Source organism: Ovis canadensis, chromosome 13, assembly GCF_042477335.2.
Source record: "Ovis canadensis isolate MfBH-ARS-UI-01 breed Bighorn chromosome 13, ARS-UI_OviCan_v2, whole genome shotgun sequence".
NCBI lineage: Eukaryota > Metazoa > Chordata > Mammalia > Artiodactyla > Bovidae > Ovis > Ovis canadensis.
In genome coordinates, this window is record NC_091257.1 from 75,340,646 (window position 1) to 75,362,718 (window position 22,073).

The window sequence follows — 22,073 nt, forward strand, 5'->3', positions numbered from 1 at the left end:
TTACTGGCCTTGAGTGGGTCACTTAACCTCTTTGAGCGTCAGTTTCTCCATCTACAATGTAGGGAATAAAAGTAGCACCTGCCTCGGATTACTGAAAGATTTAACTGGATGTGAACTGTTACTGGGCTTTCCTGGTCTCTCAGTTGGTAAAGAATCCGCCTGCAGTGCAGGAGACTCCGGTTCAATTCCTAGGTCAGGAAGATCCTGCAGAGAAGGGATAGACTACCTACTCCAGTATTCTTGGGCTTCAAGAAGGGACAGGCTACCCACTCCAGTAAGTAAAAGATGGTAAAAGAATCTGCCTGCAATGCGGGAGACCTGGGTTCAATCCCTGGGTTGGGAAGATTCTTCTGGAGCAGGGCATGGCAACCCACTCCAGTATTCTTGCCTGGAGAATCCTCATGGACAGAGGAGCCTGGCAGGCTATAGTCCATGGGGTCGCAGAGAGTGGGACATGATTGAGCGACTAAGCACAGCACAGCACTCCTGCTATTTGTCAAGTAGCATTTGTCAGTGGGCATCAGATCCCGGCTCAGCCAGACTCTTGACCTCTCTGGGCCTCTGTTGCCTTATCTGTAGAGGGAGAGTAGTCATATCTCCTCAAAAGCCGGTGGTGGAGATTAAACATATTAACCCATGTCAAGCTCAGGGCCTGGCACAGAGTCCTCTCAGCTCACCCTGGCTGTTGGGACTTCTGTTCCACAAGGAGGACTCTACTATTATCCCCACTTTCCAGGTGTCATCCTTAAGCACTGGGATTTGAACCAAGAATTTCTGCTTCAGGGAGTGCTATTCCCGCTTGTAGGGAATTTGGTGTTGATCGGTCAGTCACTCAGACGTGTCCGACTCTTTGCGACCCTGTGGACTGCAGCACACCAGGCTTCTCTGTCCTTCACCATCTTCTGGAGTTTGCCCAAGTTCATGTCCATTGAATCGATGATGCCATCCAACCATCTCATCCTCTGTCGCCCTCTTCTCCTCCAGCTTCAATCTCTCCCAGCATCAGGGTCTTTTCTAATGAGTCGGCTCTTCACATCAAGTGGCCAAAATATTGGAGATTCAGCTTCAGCATCAGTCCTTCCAAAGAATATTCAGGGTTGATTTCCTTTAGGTTTGACTGGTTGGATCTCCTTGCTGTTCAAGGAACTCTCGAGAGTCTTCTCCTGTCCCACTGCTGACCCTAAGGTGAGGCCAGACCCAGTGCTTCGGCAGGTCTTTTGTCTTCTGGGGTCAAAACGCTGGCTAATGTGAGCCTTTTGAATTGACTCATCAGGGTCATCAGAATTGGCTGCTGGGCAGGTTCCAAACACACAGTAGGCTCTTGGTGAGCCCCGCCCACCATCCCCCGCCTTCCCCCGTCCTTGGGGCGGGGACAGGTTAATACTAACCCGGCTGCCTCTGGCCCCTCCCATGCAGAGCCGCCTGAGAACAGGACCAGCAGGTAAGCCAGCAGAGCCTGGCAGGCAGCTCAGGTCTGCTAAGGGCAGAGCAGCAAGTACCAGGGGCCAGTCACTGGCAAGGATCACTGGGCACTGAGGTGGGGGCACTAGTCTGGGGACACGGGTGCCCCACGGCCTTTCCCCTAATTTCAGCTCCTGGCTCAGAGGCCAAGGGATAGAAGGGAAGAAGGGCCTCCTCCCCTGTTGGAGTTGGTTCAGTTGGAGTTGGGGCAACTTGAGCCGGCTGGGTGGACTCCAGACCCGCCCCCTCCCCAGGCCAAACGAGTGGCCCCTACAAACCTCTGCCCGACTGCATCTCCATGCCACTGGGACATCTAGACAGCTGCTCCTGCCAGGTGGGGGCCGGAGTCTCCCCTGCCTGGCACCGGGACTGGAGGTTGGGATGGGCACTGAGAGGAGGGGAACCCAGCCAAGGTCAGCCCCGTGGGAGGCCTGAAGCCCTTCCAGGGCTTGGGAGAGGGGTGAGGGAGGAAGGGAACTCATGGTCCACATTGGCTGGCTGTGCTCCCATTATCTTCTCGCTTCCTCCCTGAAGCAAAGCCCTAAAAGCCCGGGCATCTTTAGACCCTTTGGAGACACCAAGACCCAGAGAGCGTGAGCAGCTGGCTTGACAAGGCACAGCCGGTAAGCACAAGCCTGGCTGAGCAGGGGGTGGACAGGCCGCAGGCAAGCACTGCTTCCTCCCTGGGCCTGGTTCCCCCACGCCTGTGAGACAGGAACGCAGAGATGGGATGAGGCTCCGGGGAGCCGGTAGAGAGGACAAGTGAAGGCCTCCGGGTGCACGTGGACACGGGGCGCCAGGGCGGTGGCTGACCCCGGCCAGGCCTCCAGCACACCCGGGCCTCTCCCCTGCCTCCACCTCCTGCTCTCAGCAACCTCTCCCTTTGGCCTGCCTCTGTCTTTCTTTCCGCCTGCTTCTGCCTCTAGCTTTTGATTCTTTCTTTCCCTCTGTGTCGCAGTCTCTCTTTTTGTCTCCTCCTCTTCCTCTAGGTGTTTTTTTAACTGTCTCTGTCTCCCTGTTCTGTTCACTCAATACCATCTCCCTCCTGCCCGGATCACATCCTCACCCCTCTAGTCTTATTAGGAGTCTGGAACCTGGGGTAATATTGACTCAGACCCTTGTCTGGGAGCGGTGTGTGGCCAGCAACTATGCTGTCAGCTGGCACTGTCCGAGCCGCCCTGGCTGACTTAACCCCCACAGCTGAGGCAGGCTCGGTTGGGGGGCCTGGCCTTTCGCAAACCAGGTGGCCATCTGGACACTGGGAGAGAGGACAGGGCCAGGCTCGCATTGGAGAAAGTGGCACTCGACAGATAGACACAGATAAACTCCCATCCCTGAGCTGATGCCCAGTGATGCCCTAAAAGCAGAGAGCAGGTCAGTGCAAGCTTAGAGGCTTGGGCTCTGATGGTCAAGGCTGGACAAGGCCCTTCCTGCCAGTGGGGATGTGCTGGCCCCTCACCCCTACTCCTTTCACTCCCTTGGGCCCGGGACACAGCTTTTCATGCAAGAGTCTGAAGGAAAGAGACACCTTTGTCTGAGGCTGTCCTTCTGGCTTCACTGTCTGTTTGCCCACCTGCTGTAGGAGAATGTCAAGGGTCTCATTCAAAGCCTTAGGTTTCTGGTTTCCCGCAGTTGCCAAAGGGCCTGGGAAACAGATGTGTTTGGAGTCTCTCCCAGGTTCTCCAGGGCCTGGATCGCATGTCTCTCCCTTTTCCAGCCCAAGTGCTGGGAGAGGCTGGAGGTGAGTGGAAAGGGATCCTGCTCAGCTTGGCCTCTGAAGCTGCACTCTAACTCCCTCCCCTCCAGGGCCCTCTTCACGCTGCTTAAGAAGGCTGGGTCCACAGATAGACCTGGGCTCAAACCTCAGCTCCCAGATGACCAGGTGTGTGACCTCAGCAAATGACTTTCCCTCTCTGAGCCTCAGTTTCCTCATCTGTTGTATTAAATGAGTTTCCTCATTTGTTGTATTAAATGGAGACAATCATCAGGCTTATTCCAGGATTGCTGAGAGGATTTGCCGGATAACGTGTGTAAAGTGCTTAACGCTGGGCCTGGGGAGACAAGCAGTAAGAAATGGCGGCCATTGTTGTAGGTGTTACTACTGGCACTGTTTTTATCTTTTCCCCCTTGATAACTGCACCAGCTTTCTAAGGGGTTAATAGGTTTCATCCCTGATTCACCCTGGTTCTCCATTATTCCCCTCACAACAGCCAGCATGATTCTATCTAAAATGAAATTATAGCTGGCCCAGCAGTGGAGATTTCTGACTCAGAAAAAACCTCCAAGTCTTGCCTACAGGGCCCCACGTGACCTTGCCAGTTCCTCCCCATGGGACCTGCGATATCCACAACAGCCTCCTGGCTGTGTTTTCCACACCAAGACCTGTTTCTGGCTGGGAGGACAAGTGAGGCCCCACCCCAGGGCCTTTGCACTTGCTGTCCCCTCCCCCCACTACTCTTTCCCCTGACATGGCTCATTCCCAGGCTTCCTTCAGGTCCCCTCTGCCAGCTGCCCTCCCCAACTGCCTGCTCCCCCGGACAGCTCCTTCCTCCACAGCCCTTATCAGCAGCTGACTAGCTCGATGCTCCTACTTTGCTTAATGACTGTTTCATCCCACACTTTACTGAGAGCAGAGATTGTGTCCAGCACATAGCAAGTATCCAGTGAATACCCGGTAAATGAATGAACAAGAACTGCAAAGCCACTGTAAAACAGATAACAGAGATATGCAATTTTAAACAGTATCCCCAGCACTCTTTGAGCCACTCCTGAGATTTCTGAAGCCACCCAGCCTCGGCATTGGCAGGTACCTCTGTCTAGGACATCCACCGTCCACTGCCATTGATGGCTCCAGGGGCACGTGGCACTTAGTGTGGCTGGCTGGGAATAAGCCAAGGCAGGGGAGCCATATCGGAGATGGGTCATGCTGGGCCATAACACCACTGTGACTTTTTGCCAAATAGAGACTTGTAGAGCCAGATCACTTACCTCAAACTATACAGCTGCATTTGTGCCTGCCTCAGGACCCAGAGAACTCATCTCTGTGGGCCATGGGGGGGACTGGGGCTCTCAGTGCATGGGACCCATTGCACATAAATAAAATTCAGGCTCCTTACCTCCCAGGTCTGCCCTCTGCTCCCCATTAAGCCCACTGGTTCAGCCACACTGGCTCAGGCCCGTGCCTGCCCCAGGACCTTTGCACAAGCTGTTCCTTCTGTGTATATGTTCTTTAGAGTATTTTTATGATGTTTTTAATTTTAAAAATATTCAAACATTTGATACAGCTGAAGTTGATTTTCTTTTGATGGGGCGGGGACTGGGTAAGAGATAAGAAAGAGATTCAGCTTTATTTATTTTTCCCAAATGACTACCCTATCTTATGTTCTTACTGGTTCTATGTAGGAAAACTACTTATTTGTAAATGTGTAACTGGCCAGCTTGCTGACCTCATAGTTTTATAGCTGTTCAGGTGATAAAAGGTAACCATCTTCTGCCAATTCCCCTCCTCCCTTTAATTATTTACTTATTCCTCCTTAATAGGCATACCACTTATTGCCTCCTCTATATCCCGGCTTATTTCATACCTTCTTCTGCTCTCAAGGCCTGAAACAGTGAGTCAAAACCCCACCATTTACTATTCTTCTGTCCGTCTCTCCTAGCATGTCTGAGGCTTCTGGAGAAAGTTATTCAGAATACAGATATTCACTACTGTTTTGACTCCATTATGAATCAGTCTTTATCAATATAAACTGAGTCTCAGTTTACACTTTTGATTTTTGCTATCAGATTCCATAGTGAGAGTTACCACTCCCTCCCTCCGTGTCTCTCTCTCTTTCCCTGCATTTTTTTCTGGAAGACCTTCGCCCCACATTTACTCCTAACCTGTTCCTTTTGGTATCTCTTTAAGGTGTGTCTCAACAACTCATTTCGCTTGATTTTGGTTTTTGATCAGATCCTAATTGAGGCAGGACCTGAGTTTCTGAGTCAGGGCATTAATAGTAAATGAGATCAATGGATTCATTAGTTTTTGCTTACCGTCACGGTCAGTGCACATTCTTGACCATATATCTCTGCCCAATTAGCCAGTGTTTTGCCATTTATAAAAAATAAAGAGTGGCTTAAACAATGTAGAAGCTTATTGATAACAACATTAAGCAAAATGGCATGGGCGAATGCCTTCACTGTTCACCTGAAACTATCAAAACATTGTTAATCAGCTATATCCCAATACAAAATAAAAGTTAAAAAAGAAAACTAACAAGCAAAATAGTCCAGTAGAGGGCAAACCAGGGTTGGTGTGGCAGTTCTGTGCCTGAGAGGGGGTCTAGTCTCCATCTAGCCCCAACACCATCTCCCATTTGTGCAAAGTGGCTGCTGGCATTCCGGCTATCACATCTAAACTCCAAACAGCAGAATGGAGGAAGAACAAAAGAGCACATTCCCTTTGAGGAGATTTTTTTTCAAAGTCTCTTACACCCTTATTAGTGTTAGTGTTAGCCGCTCAGTCGTGCCGACTCTTTGCAATTCTATGGACTGCATCCCACCAGGCTCCTCTGTCCATGAGATTTTCCAGGCAAGGATACTGGAATGGGTTGCCATTTCCTTCTCCAGGGGATCTTCCTACCCCAGGGATCGAACCCGGGTCTCCTGCACTGCAGGCAGATTCTTTACCGACTGAGCTACAAGGGAAGCCCTTACAACCTCATTGGCCTGGTCTTAATTCAAAGCCATGTCCAGCTACAAAGGAAGTTGGAAAATGTAGTCCTTTAGCTCAGTGGCCATTTGTCCAAACAAAAATCTAGTCTTGGTAACAATGAAAGAAGGAAGAGTGGCTGATGGAAAGCAGCTAGTAGCCTTGGTCTTGGAATATGAACGCTTCATCTTTTCTTTCCTTCCAAAGTGTTTTACTCATCCTAGGCAGAACTCTACCTGAGCTGATGTGGGTCAGCTTTTTTTCAATGAGATTCTGCCTGCCCTATAACAGGTTCTGGTCTCAGGTGGGAGTGAGCAGCCAGCATCTAATTCTGGGCCTTCTTGGACAGTACAGTGAGCTGCTAAGAAGCTACAATGAACTGCTGGCTTTTGAAGGAGATCTTTTCCCTCCTCCACTCCACTGATCCTCTGGGGCAAGACTGCCTCTGTTTTGCAGCCAGTGAGTTACCTGCCTTGGCCAGTGTAGGCTGGGAACCTTGCCTTTCCATCCAGCCCCAGCCACTGCTCCCTCCCCTCTACCTGCAGCTCTGCCTCCGCTTTGGCCCATGAAGCATCTGGGTCCTGCTGCCCATCCACCTCTTCCTCACACTTTTCTCTGGGGATAACCCCTGTGTCTTTTCTGCTTGCGTCCCTCACAGCACTGGGCACAAAGCAGGTGACTAAAAATCCCTGCTCACTGATTGTTTAGGGAGAAGTGATGACAAAATTCTGCCTTCAGAAATGACGTGTATTGTGGTATCAGGAAGTGTTCAGGATAACTGTGTTTTTAAATGCAATTGCCACATTTTTTGAAATAGTAGTCGTGATCATTAACATGTACACGTATGATGTATCAGGCATCATGTGAGCATTTTGCAAGTTTCATGGTCATAACAACTCTGATGTTGGTACTGGGAGCCTTCCATTTTGTACAAGAGAAATCAGACGCCAGAAGTTAAGCCAATTAGTGCAAGATTGAAGCCAGGATTTGAGCCCAGACGTCTGCCTCTAGACACTAGTGCAGCAAGAGCAGTAAGGTGGCTGGAGGCAGTGACCTGAGTCCAGATCTGAGAGAGAGGCCCAAGGTTGGATCCCAGCCCATAACTTATCCCCTACTAGGACGGGATCCAGGGCAAGCCACATCTTGCTCTCAAAACTGAGGGCTAGGCTTGATCAGGGTTTGCAGTGTATCGGGCTTGGAGGGTCCCAGGTTGGTGCCCTAAGTTAAAGAGGGCCAAGGATGATCGTTGCCCTGTAGGCATGTTAACCTGGTGTTGTCTTCCAGAATATTCCAGAGAAGCCAGAAATCCTGAGTTTTGTTTGCCAAATCCTTTCTGACTTGCAGACGTCAGTAACTAGTTACTTACAACTCACCCCACATCAAAATAACACATCTGCTGCTTGCCTGCAGCCAGTGAGTCACCAGTTCACTACCTGCAGCTAGGTCATCTGTAAAGGCTCTTCTACCGCTATCAGAATGCGAGATTCCAAAGCAGCCCCTGCCCTCCAGGGGTTTCAGTCTCCCTGGCAAATGTACCAGGACACACCCACTCCAGGAGAACCCTGAACAGAAGGGCCTGGGGCTGGCAGCCAGTGGAGGTTTCCTGAGGGGCAGAGTCCTGCAGAAAGCTGAGATGCAGATGGGTGCGAAGATGGTGCCCCAGCCAGGCTAAGACAGAAGTTTGCCCTCTCTATGGGTCCTCTGGGTACACCCAGAGCCAGGGCTTGACCTGGGCTGTCCGTGAGGCCAGCTTGCTGGTGAGGAAACAGAGCTTTAGTGACTCGCCTAAGGCCCCCAGACAGGAGGTGCTGAAATGGGACTGAAAGCCAGTCTGGCTGCATTCCACCTCCCAGGGAGGATTGGATTTCAGAGGAAGAGAGTCTGGGGTTGGAGAGTCAGCTCTATGTATGGTAACCTGGAGAGGAAGTTCCACCCCACAGGGGCTGCCCCGGCATACTCTAGAAGAGAGACGAGGAGTTAAAGGCAGACCGTGTGAGTTGAGCAGAACCGAGATATCAGGGTCCTGGGGAGACGTGGGTGGAGCCACCTGCTTCAGAGGACCCAGCCTGTGCATCACCAGCCTCCAGAGAGGCCCTCCACCCCCACAGACCCCACCCCATTCCCCATCTGTAAAAAGGATGTGATTGGACCAGTCAACATTTCTCTCCAAAATGGTACCTGTGCCAGCAGTGATTTCACGCAGTACCTCCAGGGGAACTTTCTTTTTTCCTTTAGTAATTTTAATATTCATATGTTAATTTTCATGCAAATTAGAAAAAAATAACTATAACAGCAAACCTTAGAGAGCACTTTCTATGTGCCAGGTACCGTTAAGACAACATATACTCCTTAACGTTGCATCTCATTACAAACCATGAGGTCGATTTACAGAGTGGGGAAATGAGGTAGAGGGAGGCAAACTCAGTCGCCCCAAATCATTCAGTTAGCTAAGAGGCAGACATGGCTTCAAGTTCAGGCAGCTGCCTCCAGTCATCACTCAAATCTGTGAACAAAGAACGCTGCCTGACGTCCCAGCTCTACAAGGATTAAGTTGGAACCCACAGCAGTTGACTGTCAATGCTTCCTGAGGGGAATTCAGGATGGAAAAGCATTCAGCATGAAGCATTCTGTTTCAGATATACAGCCCCCAGATGCAAAACAAAGGAAGAATTATTCCAGTGACCCAGACATCCTGTATCTTCCCTTACATTGAAAAGCACTAAAATCATTAACTTGAGCTGAGTTTGTGTCTGGGTCTGTGGGTGTGTGACTGGCATTAATCTTTTCTCAGACGGTAAAGCATCTGTCTACAATGCAGGAGACCCAGGTTCGATCCCTGGGTCGGGAAGATCCTCTGGAGAAGGAAATGGCAATCCACTCCAGTACTATTGCCTGGAAAATCCCATGGACAGAGGAGCTTGGTAAGCTACAGTCCATGGGGTCGCAAAGAGTCGGCCACGACTGAGCGACTTCACTTTCACTTTCACGTATCAGTTCAGTTCAGTTCAGTTCAGTCGCTCAGTCGTGGCTGACTCTTTGCGACCCCATGAATCGCAGCACGCCAGGCCTCCCTGTCCATCACCAACTCCCGGAGTTCACTCAGACTCACGTCCATCGAGTCAATGATGCCATCCAGCCATCTCATCCTCTGTCGTCCCCTTCTCCTCCTGCCCCCAATCCCTCCCAGCATCAAAGTCTTTTCCAATGAGTCAACTCTTCGCATGAGGTGGCCAAAGTACTGGAGCTTCAGCTTTAGCATCATTCCTTCCAAAGAAATCCCAGGGCCGATCTCCTTCAGAATGGACTGGTTGGATCTCCTTGCAGTCCAAGGGACTCTCAAGAGTCTTCTCCAACACCGCAGTTCAAAAGCATCAATTCTTTGGCACTCAATCTTCTTCAAAGTCCAACTCTCACATCTAGACATGACTACTGGAAAAACCATAGCCTTGACTAGATGGACCTTAGTCGGCAAAGTAATGTCTCTTCTTTTGAATATGCTATCTAGGTTGGTCATAACTTTTCTTCCAAGGAGTAAGCATCTTTTAATTTCATGGCTGCAATCACCATCTGCAGTGATTTTGAAGCCCAAAAAAGTAAAGTCTGACACTGTTTTCACTGTTTCCCCATCTATTTGCCATGAAGTGATGGGACCGGATGCCATGATCTTCGTTTTTTGAATGTTGAGCTTTAAGCCAACTTTTTCACTCTCCTCTTTCACTTTCATCAAGAGGCTTTTTAGCTCCTCTTCACTTTCTGCCATAAGGGTGGTGTCATCTGCATATCTGAGATGACTGATATTTTTCCTGGCAATCTTGATTCCAGCTTGTGTTTCTTCCAGTCCAGCGTTTCTCATGATGTACTCTGCACAGAAGTTAAATAAGCAGGGTGACAATATACAGCCTTGACGTACTCCTTTTCCTGTTTGGAACCAGTCTGTTGTTCCATGTCCAGTTCTAACTCTTGCTTCCTGGCCTGCGTACAGATTTCTCTAATCTGCAGGTTAGGTGGTCTGGTATTCCCATCTCTTTCAGAATTTTCCACAGTTTATTGTGATCCACACAGTCAAAGGCTTTGGCATAGTCAATAAAGCAGAAATAGATGTTTTTCTGGAACTCTCTAGCTTTTTCCATGATCCAGAGGATGTTGGCAATTTGATCTCTGGTTCCTCTGCCTTTTCTAAAACCAGCTTGAACATCAGGAACTTCACGGTTCACGTATTGCTGAAGCCTGGCTTGGAGAATTTTGAGCATGACTTTACTAGCGTGTGAGATGAGTGCAATTGTGCGGTAGTTTGAGCATTCTTTGGCATTGCCTTTCTTTGGGATTGGAATGAAAACTGATCTTTTCCAGTCCTGTGGCCACTGCTGAGTTTTCCAAATTTTCTGGCATATTGAGTGCAACACTTTCACAGCATCATCTTTCAGGATTTGAAATAGCTCTACTGGAATTCCATCACCTCCACTAGCTTTGTTCGTAGTGATGCTTTCTAAGGCCCACTTGACTTCACATTCCAGGATGTCTGGTTCTAGATGAGTGATCACACCATCGTGATTATCCGGGTCGTGAAGATCTTTTTCGTACAGTTCTTCTGTGTATTCTTGCCATCTCTTCTTAATATCTTCTGCTTCTGTTAGGTCCATACCATTTCTGTCCTTTATTGAGCCTATCTTTGCATGAAATGTTCCCTTGGTATCTCTAATTTTCTTGAAGAGATCTCTAGTCTTTCCCATTCTGTTCTTTTCCTCTATTTCTTTGCATTGATCGCTGAAGAAGGCTTTCTTATCTCTTCTTGCTATTCTTTGGAACTCTGCATTCAGATGCTTATATCTTTCCTTTTCTCCTTGGCTTTTCGCTTCTCTTCTTTTCACAGCTATTTGTAAGGCTTCCCCAGACAGCCATTTTGCTTTTTTGCATTTCTTTTCCATGGGGATGGTCTTGATCTCTGTCTCCTGTACAGTGTCACGAACCTCATTCCATAGTTCATCAGGCACTCTATCTATCAGATCTAGGCCCTTAAATCTATTCGTCACCTCCACTGTATAATCATAAGGGATTTGATTTAGGTCATACCTGAATGGTCTAGCGGTTTTCCCTGCTTTCTAACCACATATAACTCCCAACAACAAATTCATATGTATCCTGGCTCCTCCCTTACCTCTTTGGAGCAGTTCCTCAGACCTGAAAGGCTGTCTTCCTGGCTATAATCCTCACATTGCTGTTGTTCAGTTGCTCGTCGTTCCGACTCTGGGACTCCATGGACTGCAGCATGCCAGGCTTCCCAGTCCTTCACCATCTCCTGGAGTTTGCTCAAACTCATATCCATTGAGTCATTGATGCCATTCAGCCGTCTTATCCTCTGTTGCCCCCTTTCCTCCTGCCTTCAGTCTTTCCTAGCATCAGGGTCTTTTCCAATGAGTTGGCTTTTTGCATCAGGTGGCCAAAGTACTGGAGCTTCAGCTTAGCATCAGTCCTTCCAATGAATATTCAGGACTGATTTCCTTTAAGATTGACTGGTTTAATCTCCTTGCTGTCCAAGGGATTCTCAAGAGTCTTCTCCAACACCACAATTCGAAACCATCAATTCTTCAGTGTTCAGCCTTCTTTATGGTCCAACTCTAATATCCATACATGACTACAGGAAAACCATAGCTTTGCCTAGATGGACCTTTGCCGACAAAGTGGTATCTCTGCTTTTTAATATGCTGTCTACGTTGGTCATAGCTTTCCTTCATAGGGTCCCTGAATAAAGCTGAAACTCACTGCTCTTATGTTGTGAGATGCTGATTTTTTTTCAGTTGACAAACCCTCTGCACTGTTTCTTCTTAGACTGAGGGTAACAGCACAGGTGGTGTGACACAGGTAATTGGGAAACTAGTGAAAAAGAAGAGGCCTCCCACTCCAGTATTCTTGGACTTCCCTAGTGGCTCTGTTGGTGAAGAATCCGCCTGCAATGCAGGAGACCGGGGTTTGATTCCTGGGTTGGGAAGATCCCCTGAAGAAGGGAACAGCTACCCACTCCAGTATTCTGGCCTGGAGAATCCCATGAACTGTATAGTCCATAGGGTTGCCGAGAGTCAGACACGACTGAGCAACTTTCACTTCACTTTACTTAAACAGTCACAGCATGGCTCTAGAGGGCTACAGTCAGGCGGTCTCCAAGGGCCTGTCCAGAGATGGAGCTCTATAATTTGAGAAGAATTATTCCAGACTGGAATTTTATATCAGATAACCATATTTTTGTAACAGATAGTGTGATGTGTTTACATGGTTCACAAATCAAAGTTATATAAAAAGACCTACACTGAGATGCTGCAAATATCCCAGCAGTTTCTATGTGTCCTTCAAAGCCTGCTTTGTGCGAATACAAAGAGAACATATTCTTCCTCCTCTTCCCCTAAGCCGAAAAGACCATACACTGTCCACCTGCCTTGATGTTGTTCACTTATCAACTCAGCCTTGAGGCCTGTCACCATCCATCAGCCAGTGAGCTCTCCCACCTCCCTCTCTTTGTAACAGGTATGTGCTATTCCAACAGGCCATCATCTCTTCCACTAGCCCCTCTTCTGTGAATGGCACAAAGGTTGTCTCTTATGTTTTGCTGTTATCAACAAGACTGCAAGAAATAATAACCTCGTGTATAACTCATGGCTTTGGAACAATCTCACAGTGGGAAATGGAGTCATCATTGATTGATGTTTCCCATGGTGAATGAAGGGGACAGTCTAACACTTACTTGTATTTTTCCCTCTGAACTGTTCATATCCTATGTCGACTTCTCTATTGGGTCTTTTTGTTCTTAATCTGTAAAAACTCTTGACATATTAGGAAGATGAACCTTTTGTCTGCGCCTTACATTGCAGTATTTTCCCCCAGGATATCATCTGTCTTTTGATCTTGTTGGTATTTTTTTGGTCATTTTTTGCAGAGGCTGTTTTATTTGCTTGCTTTTGTGTGTTCTAATATTTATGCAGTAGAATGTATTGTTGTAGCCACGCATTCCGAGAAACAAATACACTCAGAAGAACAATGCAGCTGGTGGAGTGCAGTTTATTACACCAGCGGGCCCAAGGCGGAGTCTCCTCTTAGCCAAGGACCCCGATCAGTTTTTGTGAAAACCTTGTGTACCCTAACTGAATGTGCCCAAACCCACCTCCCCAAATTCCCTGAAACTAGTATGAACAAAGGAAAAGAAAGATACAATCTTAACCTGTGATTCATATGCCTTAGGCCTAGGTAGTTAACAGTGGACAATTATCAATAGGCCTGTGATCATACCCCAATAAGCATAATAGAATTTATGATTCTATTCGGTTACACAGACAATTAGGGTATTCTTTTAGGTGAGGGAGAGTCTAGGTACGAGCCCTGGGGCTCTTCCATGGGTGGGGGTTTCTGGTTTTCCAGTTGGTATTTCATTTCCATAGATACTGGGCATATAGCTCAAAGTCCACAGTCTGGCCCAAGATGGAGCCTGTTCTGTCTGTTTCCTCCTTCAGTATCGAATTTTTCTTTTGTGGACTCTGGATTTAGGAGTCATGATGAGGAAAGCTTTCCCTGCTGGAAGTTTAGTTATAAAGGGATTTCCATGTTTTTTGCTAATAAAAAGCCAAGGTGTCCATGGAGAGGGGAGTAATAAGAGAAAACCCTGGGCCCAGAAGCACAGTCGTCTGCTATATGATGCACGTGACTTGGCTCACCTGATATTCTTCTCTGTCAAACACATTGCAGGCTGGTCTGGGGAAGGAGCTGCCTCCGGCCCAGGGCGGACGTCACCATGGCCTTCCTGATACACCTGCTGGTCTGCACGTTCGGGATGGGCTCCTGGGTGGCCATCAACGGGCTTTGGGTGGAGCTGCCCCTGCTGGTGGCAGAGCTCCCGGAGGGCTGGTATCTGCCCTCCTACCTCACAGTGATCATCCAGCTGGCCAACATCGGCCCCCTGCTGGTCACCCTGCTCCATCACTTCCGGCCTGGCTGCCTCTCCGAGGTGGCCGTTGTCTTCACCGTGCTGGGGGTGGGCACCATGGCCTGCACCCTCTTCGCCTTCCTCTGGAACGTCACTTCCTGGGTGCTGGGCAGCCGGCACAGCATCGCCTTCCTCGTCCTCACCTTCTTCCTGGCCCTGGTGGACTGCACCTCCTCTGTCACCTTCCTGCCCTTCATGAGCAGGCTGCCCACCTACTACCTCACCACCTTCTTTGTGGGCGAGGGACTCAGCGGCCTCCTGCCTGCACTGGTGGCTCTCGCCCAAGGCTCGGGTCTCACCACCTGCGTCAACGTCACGGAGACATCGGCCACCACCCTGAGCCCTGAGACCACCAGGAACGTGGACAGCTCACAGGTACCTGGCATCTCTCAGGGTCGTTGCAGCTCTGTCCTTGGTCACAAGCAAGATCTTACCGAGGGCTGGTGATCCCTAGATGTTGGGTGGACTCGTGTTCTTGACCCGACAGCACTTTCGATCACTTGGGGGCGCTGCTGAGACACACACATATCTAGGGTGGGGCTCCTCTGAAATCCTTGCGGTCGGGTGTATTTTGAAATCTGGAGTGTCAGATTGTAGAACACACCCCACGTCTAAGACAGAGCCTGTGACATGGCAATGGGCACAGCGATGCCCACAGCCCACAGCCCAGGGCATTCATGCCCCACAGGCAGATGAGGGCTATAAACAGCTTCATATCCAGTTCAAATGTTGCTGTCAACCAAGTCACGAAAACATTCTGACTTTCAGAGCCTTTCGGATTTTAGAGTTGCAGATAAGGGATTGTGAACGTGTCTTTATTAAAAACTCCCCAGCTACCACTAATGTAACCAAGGCGGAGAACCACAGACTTTAGATGTTGATAAATGTTTGTACGTTACCCCATGTGTTTACAGCATCAAACTTTCTCAATGGATATGGGACAATGTATATGTCTGATATTATCCAAACCACAGCAGTGCAGCAATGGCTGCAAACCAGTGGCCTGGGCCACCATAATAGGCAAGTTTTTTTTTTGTTTTTTTTTTTTTGAGAGTTTGAGTTAGTTAATAACATTCAAATGTTTTGAAATTTCACATAAATCTAGATGCATGATATCTCTTGCAAACAGTTGCCACAGGGCGCCTTTGGGTGGGGCTGTTCTTCTGTCTCAAGCCAGCTCCATCTCTGAATATGCGTATTTTCAGTTGCCAGCCCTGGAGGGCATTGAGTGGGCGGAGCTGTAGCTTCTGTCCTGACACCTCCATGCTCTGTAAAGTGGGGACTGCACTGGTGCTGTCAGGGGACACACACAAGCTGATACAGACCCAGTGCTGGTGCCCAGCGAGCGAGTCAGTGTGAGCATATATTATCCTCACCATAGTAGCTATGTGTATATTATCCATCACTTACATAATAATGATAATGCCTAGTATTTATTGTATACACACAGACCTCGGAGACAATTACAGATTTGGTTCCAGACCACCACAATAAAGCAAATATCTCAGCTTAACGATAGTCACATTAACTTTTTGTGTGCCTATAAAAGTTATGTTTACGCTATATGTCGTCTATTGAGTGTATAATAGCACTGTGTCTAAAAAAACAATGTACATAGCATAATTTTAAAATATTTTATTACTAAAACGTGCTAACCATCTAGGAATTTCCTGGTGACCCAGAGTTTAGAACTCAGCTTCCACTTTAGGGGATCTAGGTTCAATCCCTGGTTAGGCAATGAAGAGCCCACAAGCTGCGCGGGGCAGCCAAAAAAAAAAAAAAAGTCAACTATCATCTGAGCCTTCAGTGAGTCATAATCTTTTTGCTAATGGAGGGTTTGAAATAATTCAAGAATTACCAAAATGTGACCCAGAGGCAGGAAGTGGGCAAATGCTGTTGGAAAAAGTACCAATAGCCTTGCTCGACATAGGGCTGCCACAAACCTTCAGTTTGTAAAAAAAAATCACCCAGGGATCTGACTGGCCCTTGTTTTGTCTTTCCCAGGGAGCTAGCAGCACTTTGGTGTCTGAGCTCGCTGGGAGAGCACCCTCCGTGACCCACCTGGAAAGCCGTTACCTGCCCGCCAACTTCTCGCCCTTGGTCTTCTTCCTCCTGCTCTCCTTCATGATGGCCTGCTGCTTCGTCGCCTTCTTTTTCCTCCAGCGTCAACCCAAGCGCTGGGAAGCCTCCATAGAAGACCTCCTCACCTCTCAGGTCACCCTCAACTCCATCCGGCCGCAGGAAGGGAAGGACCTGGGTCCCCCAGAGGAGAGCGGCAAGGCCCAGGGCACTCCGGAGGAGAAGACGGCCCCCCGGCACCTGGCCCCGCTGGCGTTCATCTACATCCTGGTGGCCTTCGTGAACGCGCTCACCAACGGCGTGCTGCCCTCGGTGCAGACCTACTCCTGCCTGTCCTACGGGCCTGTGGCCTACCACCTGTCTGCCACCCTCAGCTCCATGGCCAGCCCTCTCACCTGCTTCCTCTCCATTTTTCTGCCTAACAGGTCTGCCCGCACCCGGCCCTGGAGAGCTCGGGTTGGGGGTGCACTTCGTGTCAGAACCCAGAATCCACCGCGCCTACCTATCAGGCTGGAGGTGGGATAGTTAAGAACACGTGTCTGGGGCTCAACTGCCTGGGTTCAAGTCCCGGCTCTGCCACTTGCCAGCTCTGTGATACTAGACACCTCTCTGGGCCTCAGGAATCTAATCTGGAAAATGGGGATAATAATAGTTCTTCTTAGGTTGCTGGGGGCTAATTGTGTCAAGCTTTTAGAGCAGTGAGTGCCTGGTGCAGGTCAGGTCTCCGTTCACCACCACTGGCCCAGGAGGAGGAATAAGCAGGCCGGAAGCGAGGCTCCTATTTATAAATAGAAACCCTGAGGCTCCGAGAAAGCATTTGCTCTGGTCTAATTCCCAGGATTTGAGTCCTGCCCTCCTGCCTCCAGTCCACGCTAGCCCTCTTACAGCTGTAATTCTAGAAGAATGGCTGGGCAAATTGATAAAATGCAAATTGAGTCAGCCTAGATTGAGGCCTGGGGTTCCAAATTTTAATAAGCAACTTAAGTGGTTCTGATGCAGGGGCTTCAGACCTCCACAGGAGAAACACCCACCTTGGGGTCATGAAATTTTAGGTCCCCCCTGCCTCCCACCTGCTCCTCTGCCCTGCCTGTCCTTACTGCCTCTCAGCCCTGCCCATCCCCACCTGCCATCCCCACCTCCCCTAGTCCTGCTCACCCCACCCCCACCCCCTGCCAGGGAAGGAGGGATCATGAGGATGGGAGAGCTGGACAGATGTCAGTTTTCCAGAAAGCTGAGTTTTCTCCCTTGGGTTTGAAAACTGTGGAGCAAAGCTGGAGATCTCTGAGGGAACAGACCAGAGGCTGCAGATCTGTGGACTCTGAGATGCCCAGAATGTTAAAAATATAGAATCTGAGAGTCCAGGAATCCAAGAATCCTGAGACAGAAAGTGTCCTTAGAGGTAGGCAGCCCTCCACTCTAACCTGTCAGTGTGGATGGGGAGATCCCGGGGAAAAGGCCTCAAATGAAGGATGGTGTCCTCAGTGGTCAGACCAAGGGCTACATGGAAGGCCACCAGTGCCTCTGAGCCGGCTACCAGGGCCCCTGGATCATGTGAATCTCATCTTGTGGACCAGGGAGCTGAGGCTGGAGGGAGGAAGGGTCACCCAAGGCTGCACAGTACACGCTACAGTCACGGTGCCATGATCCAAGCCTCCCACTCATCTGCCCAACTTCCTAGAGTGGGTGCGAGGTGTTGCAGGAGGAAATAGCAACAGATGGTACCAGGGGGGCCCACAACCAGGGCCAGGCCCTACACACTCTGCTCCCCTGCATTCTCCCAGCCACATAAGACTCATCTCACAGGTGAAGAAACTGAGGCTTAGGGCCCAGTCTTGCAGGAGGAACTGAGATTTGAACCAGGCTTGTATAGCCCCAGAATCTGTTTGGTTTCTCCCACTGGGATGCTGGGCTCTGCTGTTAATACTCAGGATGACTTGTGCCAGTCTTGATCTCAGGAACCTCACTGATGCACTTGAACTGGGTAGCCTGGAAGTTTCCACATGGGTCTAACCTCTAAACCTGGAGAAGCTGACCACTCCATGTGGCCCCCTGGAGCTCGGGCCGGGTTGGGGAGTAGGGGCAAATGTTCAGGCTTCTCACTCCTCCAATCACGCCCCATCCCCCCAACTCTGTCCTAGGTCTCTGCCATTCCTGGGAGTCCTCACAGTGCTCGGGACCAGCTTCGGAGCCTACAACATGGCCATGGCTGTGATGAGCCCCTGCCCCCTCATGCAGGGCCACTGGGGCGGAGAAGTCCTCATCGTGAGTGTCTGGACTGTGGCGCTATCCCCCTCCTACCTCTACCTAGCCAAGGCCTAGGAGACCCAGAGTATAGCTCCTTCTATTGACCAAGTGCTTTGTGGTTACTTGCTCAGGAAGCCCAAGGTGGGTGTGGGGAGGAGGCGGGATGCTCTCATTGGGGAACAGAGGCTTCAGAAGGTTAGTTGGCGGGTCCAAGGTGACAGTCCAGACTCTCCCATGAACGCCACACTGCACTACATGTATGGCAGCAGTAGCTTTCTCCCAGTTGCCCTGACTTGATCATGCTGCGCTGTGCTTAGTTGCTTAGCCGTGTCTGACTCTTTGTGACTCCATGAACTGTAGCCCACCAGGCTCCCCTGTCCATGGGGATTCTTCAGGCAACTTTGGGTTGCCATGCCCTCCTCCAGGGGATCTTCCCAACCCATAACTCAAAACCAGGCCTCCCCCATTGCAGGTGGATTCTTTTACTGTCTGACCCACCAGGGAGGCCCAAGAATACTGGAGTGGGTAGCCTATCCCTTCTCTAAGGGATCTTCCCTACCCAGGAGTCGAACTGGGTTCTCTTGCATTGCAGGTGGATTCTTTACCAGCTGAGCTACCAGGGAAGTCCTGACTTGATATGGGGGACGGAAAGCCATTGGGTTCTCCTTTATCCTTGGGGAGGTCAACTCAGGGGACCCCCATTAGCTCTCCTTGCACTTAGAGGCTATTCCATGGGGTTCTCTTAGCCATGTTAGGTCACCCTAGAAGTGCCCTTTGCCCCTGGGGCTCACCCCAAAGTCACCTTCACTCAGCATCTCTCCCAACGTGTCTCTGCAGGTGGCTTCTTGGGTGCTGTTCACTGGCTGTCTGAGCTACGTCAAGGTGATGCTGGGTGTGATCCTGCGCGACCACAGCCGCAGCGCCCTCCTGTGGTGCGGGGCGGCGGTGCAGCTGGGCTCGCTCCTGGGAGCGGTTGTCATGTTCCCGCTGGTCAACGTGTTGACGCTCTTCTCATCCGCTGACTTCTGCAGCCTGCATTGCTCTGCCTAAACCAGCTGAAGGGACGTGATCCATCATAAGGCCCCGCCCTCATTACTAACTCCTGAAAACTGGGACACCTCGAGGCAAGGTGTGTGCCCAAGGTCACAGAGCCAGTGGTAGACAGCAGGGAGGCAGAGCCTGAGCACTTTTGTGTACAGCACAAACTCCTCTCAGGAAAGGTGGGGAGTGGTATGGGCCTCCCAGGGGACATGGAAATGCAAAGCACAGCCCACCCCAACTCTGTCACAGTGCCTGCAGTGCTAGCTTCTCAGATCTCTTTTTAGCTCTTGAGAGATGACTGTGAGAAATGAACTATTTTCTGCCATATCAATAAAGGCTATCACAGCCTCCAACGATTGCAGGTGTCCAACATGAGCCAGTGAGCCCTGAGGAAACTCAGGATATGAAAACACAGGATACTGGCCCCAGATAGCTGAGTGCATATCAGAGGGATGATTTCAGTGAGCCCAGACTCATGCTAAATACATAGAAAAGCGCTGAATTGCTTAACTTGCAGTTTCTGGTTTTCTTTCATTAACAGTAATGTATTGATGCTTCCACTACCTGCCCTTTGTGGCAAAACTCCTATATCCTAGCTCCTCCCCTAACCTCCTCAGAGCAGTTCTCTCAGGGTTACTTGAGATGCTGCCTCCCAGGCTTGAAGTCCTAAAAATTCCCGCTGAATAAAACATAACTCTTTAACTTTTAGATTGTGAATATTTTTCATGTCAACAACGGTTCTGCAGCACCCAGCTGGATGGTGTTAGAAGGGGAACAGCTGGGAGGGTGAGTTGCTTGTTATAAGCCATGTGACCGTGGGGAAGTCACTTGATTGCTCTACGCCTCTGTTTTCCTCTTCCACAAAATGGTAATTATTAGCACCTATGTCATAGGTTTGGCACAGGGATAAAAGGGAGAAGCACCCAGCATGTCCTGATCTGATGACCAAGAGTAATAACAGGAGTGACAATCAACAAAGCCTAGAAGTGGCTAGAAGGGTTAAGAGATGTCCCCTTCTCCGTATCCTTTCCGCCCCTGTTCTCATAGAGAAGCTTCTAGAAGGCAGATGGCTAATGGTGGACTCTCTCAGGCATCTTGGTGTCCCAGTATAGAGGAACATTGTACCTCACTTACCCCTTCTTATTACCCCTGCTGACCCAGGAAGTCTCGCTCCTTGGAGAGTAAATGACCTCCTAAGAGGCAGAAGGAGAGGTGTGGGGTGGCGGGGGCCACAGCAAGACTCTGAACATGAGTTCCCCCACCCCATTCACTGGCTGACTCTGAACTGGAGGCAGTCCTCTAAACTGGAGGGAGGAGTAGAATGGGGAGGAGTGTGTTAGCTACCTGATAGTTTTGGGGTTTTATCTTATTTTTTAAAAATAAATAAATAAATAAAGATATTCCTTGGTTTTACACTAAGGTCATCCTTTCAGAGAAAGTCCAACATGAATGCCAAAAAAAATGTTTCAATATAATCAGCTTTCAGTTGGTTCTAAAGTGAAGGCTGAGCTCAGGAATAAACAGAATCAAGGGCTCAGAGAAGGTCTGATCCTGGGACTTCTTTTCTTCACAGGTTTGTTCTGTTTGCTTACCACCACCCCTCCTTTTAATTTTGAACAGATATTATAAAGTCACATATTTCAAAAATCATAACATATAAAATGATGTTTAGCAAAAAAGAAATTCCATCCCTCTCCACTTCCCGCTCTGTCCAGTTCCTCTTAACACATACACAAGCACTTTTATTAGTTCCTTGCTTATTCTTCCAGAGATTATGCAAATGTAAACAAATTCAAATATAGAGTCTTTTTACATAAAGAGTAGTAACTCACTGTGTACTCTGCACTTTCACGCAACAGTGAATATGTAGTCTTCTCATTCTTTGTCATGACTGCATAGTATTCCATTGTGTGGAGCTGCCAGATTTGTTTCAACCAGCTCTCTGTAGAGAGGCATTTGAAGGTGTTGGAGACAAAATTTTAAAAATCTCCCACCAAATCCAAAAACCTCCCACAAAAGCAGCAAACATAGAAAATTGACTATTGAATATATGTTCAATGTGATTGTGGTACACATCATGGACAGTCTGCTAAAGAGACCTCAGAGGTGGAAAGAAACTCCACCCTTTTATAAAGCCCAGCAGACACAACCTGTTAACATTACATCCAGGTTCTCAAATGACAACTTGTCCTCAAGAAAGAGAACTAGATGGTACAGTTGGTCATCCTGAACTCGGCTGGCATGTGGGCTGGCTGTCTGTTAGCTAATTGTTCTCGTCCATAGGAAAGAAGAATCCATATCTTTCTATGAAGGTGGCATTGCAACTTGGAGCCAAACCTTGAAGTTAAGCTCCTCATCTTGCCCAGAGTGTGGGTGAAGGGGGCGTGGCTTCCTGATATTTACATTGCAAACAGAAGTTTCCTCCATCCTTGAGAAAAACATTCCTGGATAGAAAAACTGACAAGAGGCTTGTTCAGCTTTTTAAAAAGACTCATATACAAGGGAAAAGGATCCGAGAAAAAATTTACAAGTTTTCTAAAGTAAATGCCCTAAGAGAAAGGAGCAGGGATGTCTCTCTTTTTGGTGCCA

General features: G+C 49.1%; 1 protein-coding gene across 3 annotated transcripts; it reads left to right on the top strand.

Annotated features, from left to right (window-relative positions):
* Window positions 1-1,410: 1,410 nt before the first annotated feature.
* Window positions 1,411-20,192, top strand: SLC52A3 (solute carrier family 52 member 3). Of its 3 annotated transcripts, XM_069546877.1 has the most exons (6): window positions 1,411-1,441; window positions 1,996-2,084; window positions 13,883-14,495; window positions 16,125-16,624; window positions 18,338-18,461; window positions 19,281-20,192. In XM_069546877.1, exons 3-6 carry the CDS (start codon window positions 13,929-13,931, stop codon window positions 19,491-19,493), a joined length of 1,404 nt encoding a protein of 467 aa, XP_069402978.1. In that variant the 5' UTR covers window positions 1,411-1,441; window positions 1,996-2,084; window positions 13,883-13,928; the 3' UTR covers window positions 19,494-20,192. The 3 variants fall into 3 exon arrangements, with proteins under 3 accessions (XP_069402978.1, XP_069402976.1, XP_069402975.1); XM_069546875.1 differs by lacking the exon at window positions 1,996-2,084 and having other exon boundaries at window positions 1,413-1,441; XM_069546874.1 differs by lacking the exons at window positions 1,411-1,441; window positions 1,996-2,084 and adding an exon at window positions 3,274-3,343.
* The last annotated feature ends 1,881 nt before the right edge of the window (window positions 20,193-22,073 follow it).

Bases quoted from the DNA above. Each gene is read 5' to 3' on its own strand.
- SLC52A3 (XM_069546874.1), top strand. The intron at 14,496-16,124 runs GTACCTGGCATC...TGTCTTTCCCAG, and splicing joins GGAACGTGGACAGCTCACAG to GGAGCTAGCAGCACTTTGGT. The intron at 16,625-18,337 runs GTCTGCCCGCAC...ACTCTGTCCTAG, and splicing joins TCCATTTTTCTGCCTAACAG to GTCTCTGCCATTCCTGGGAG.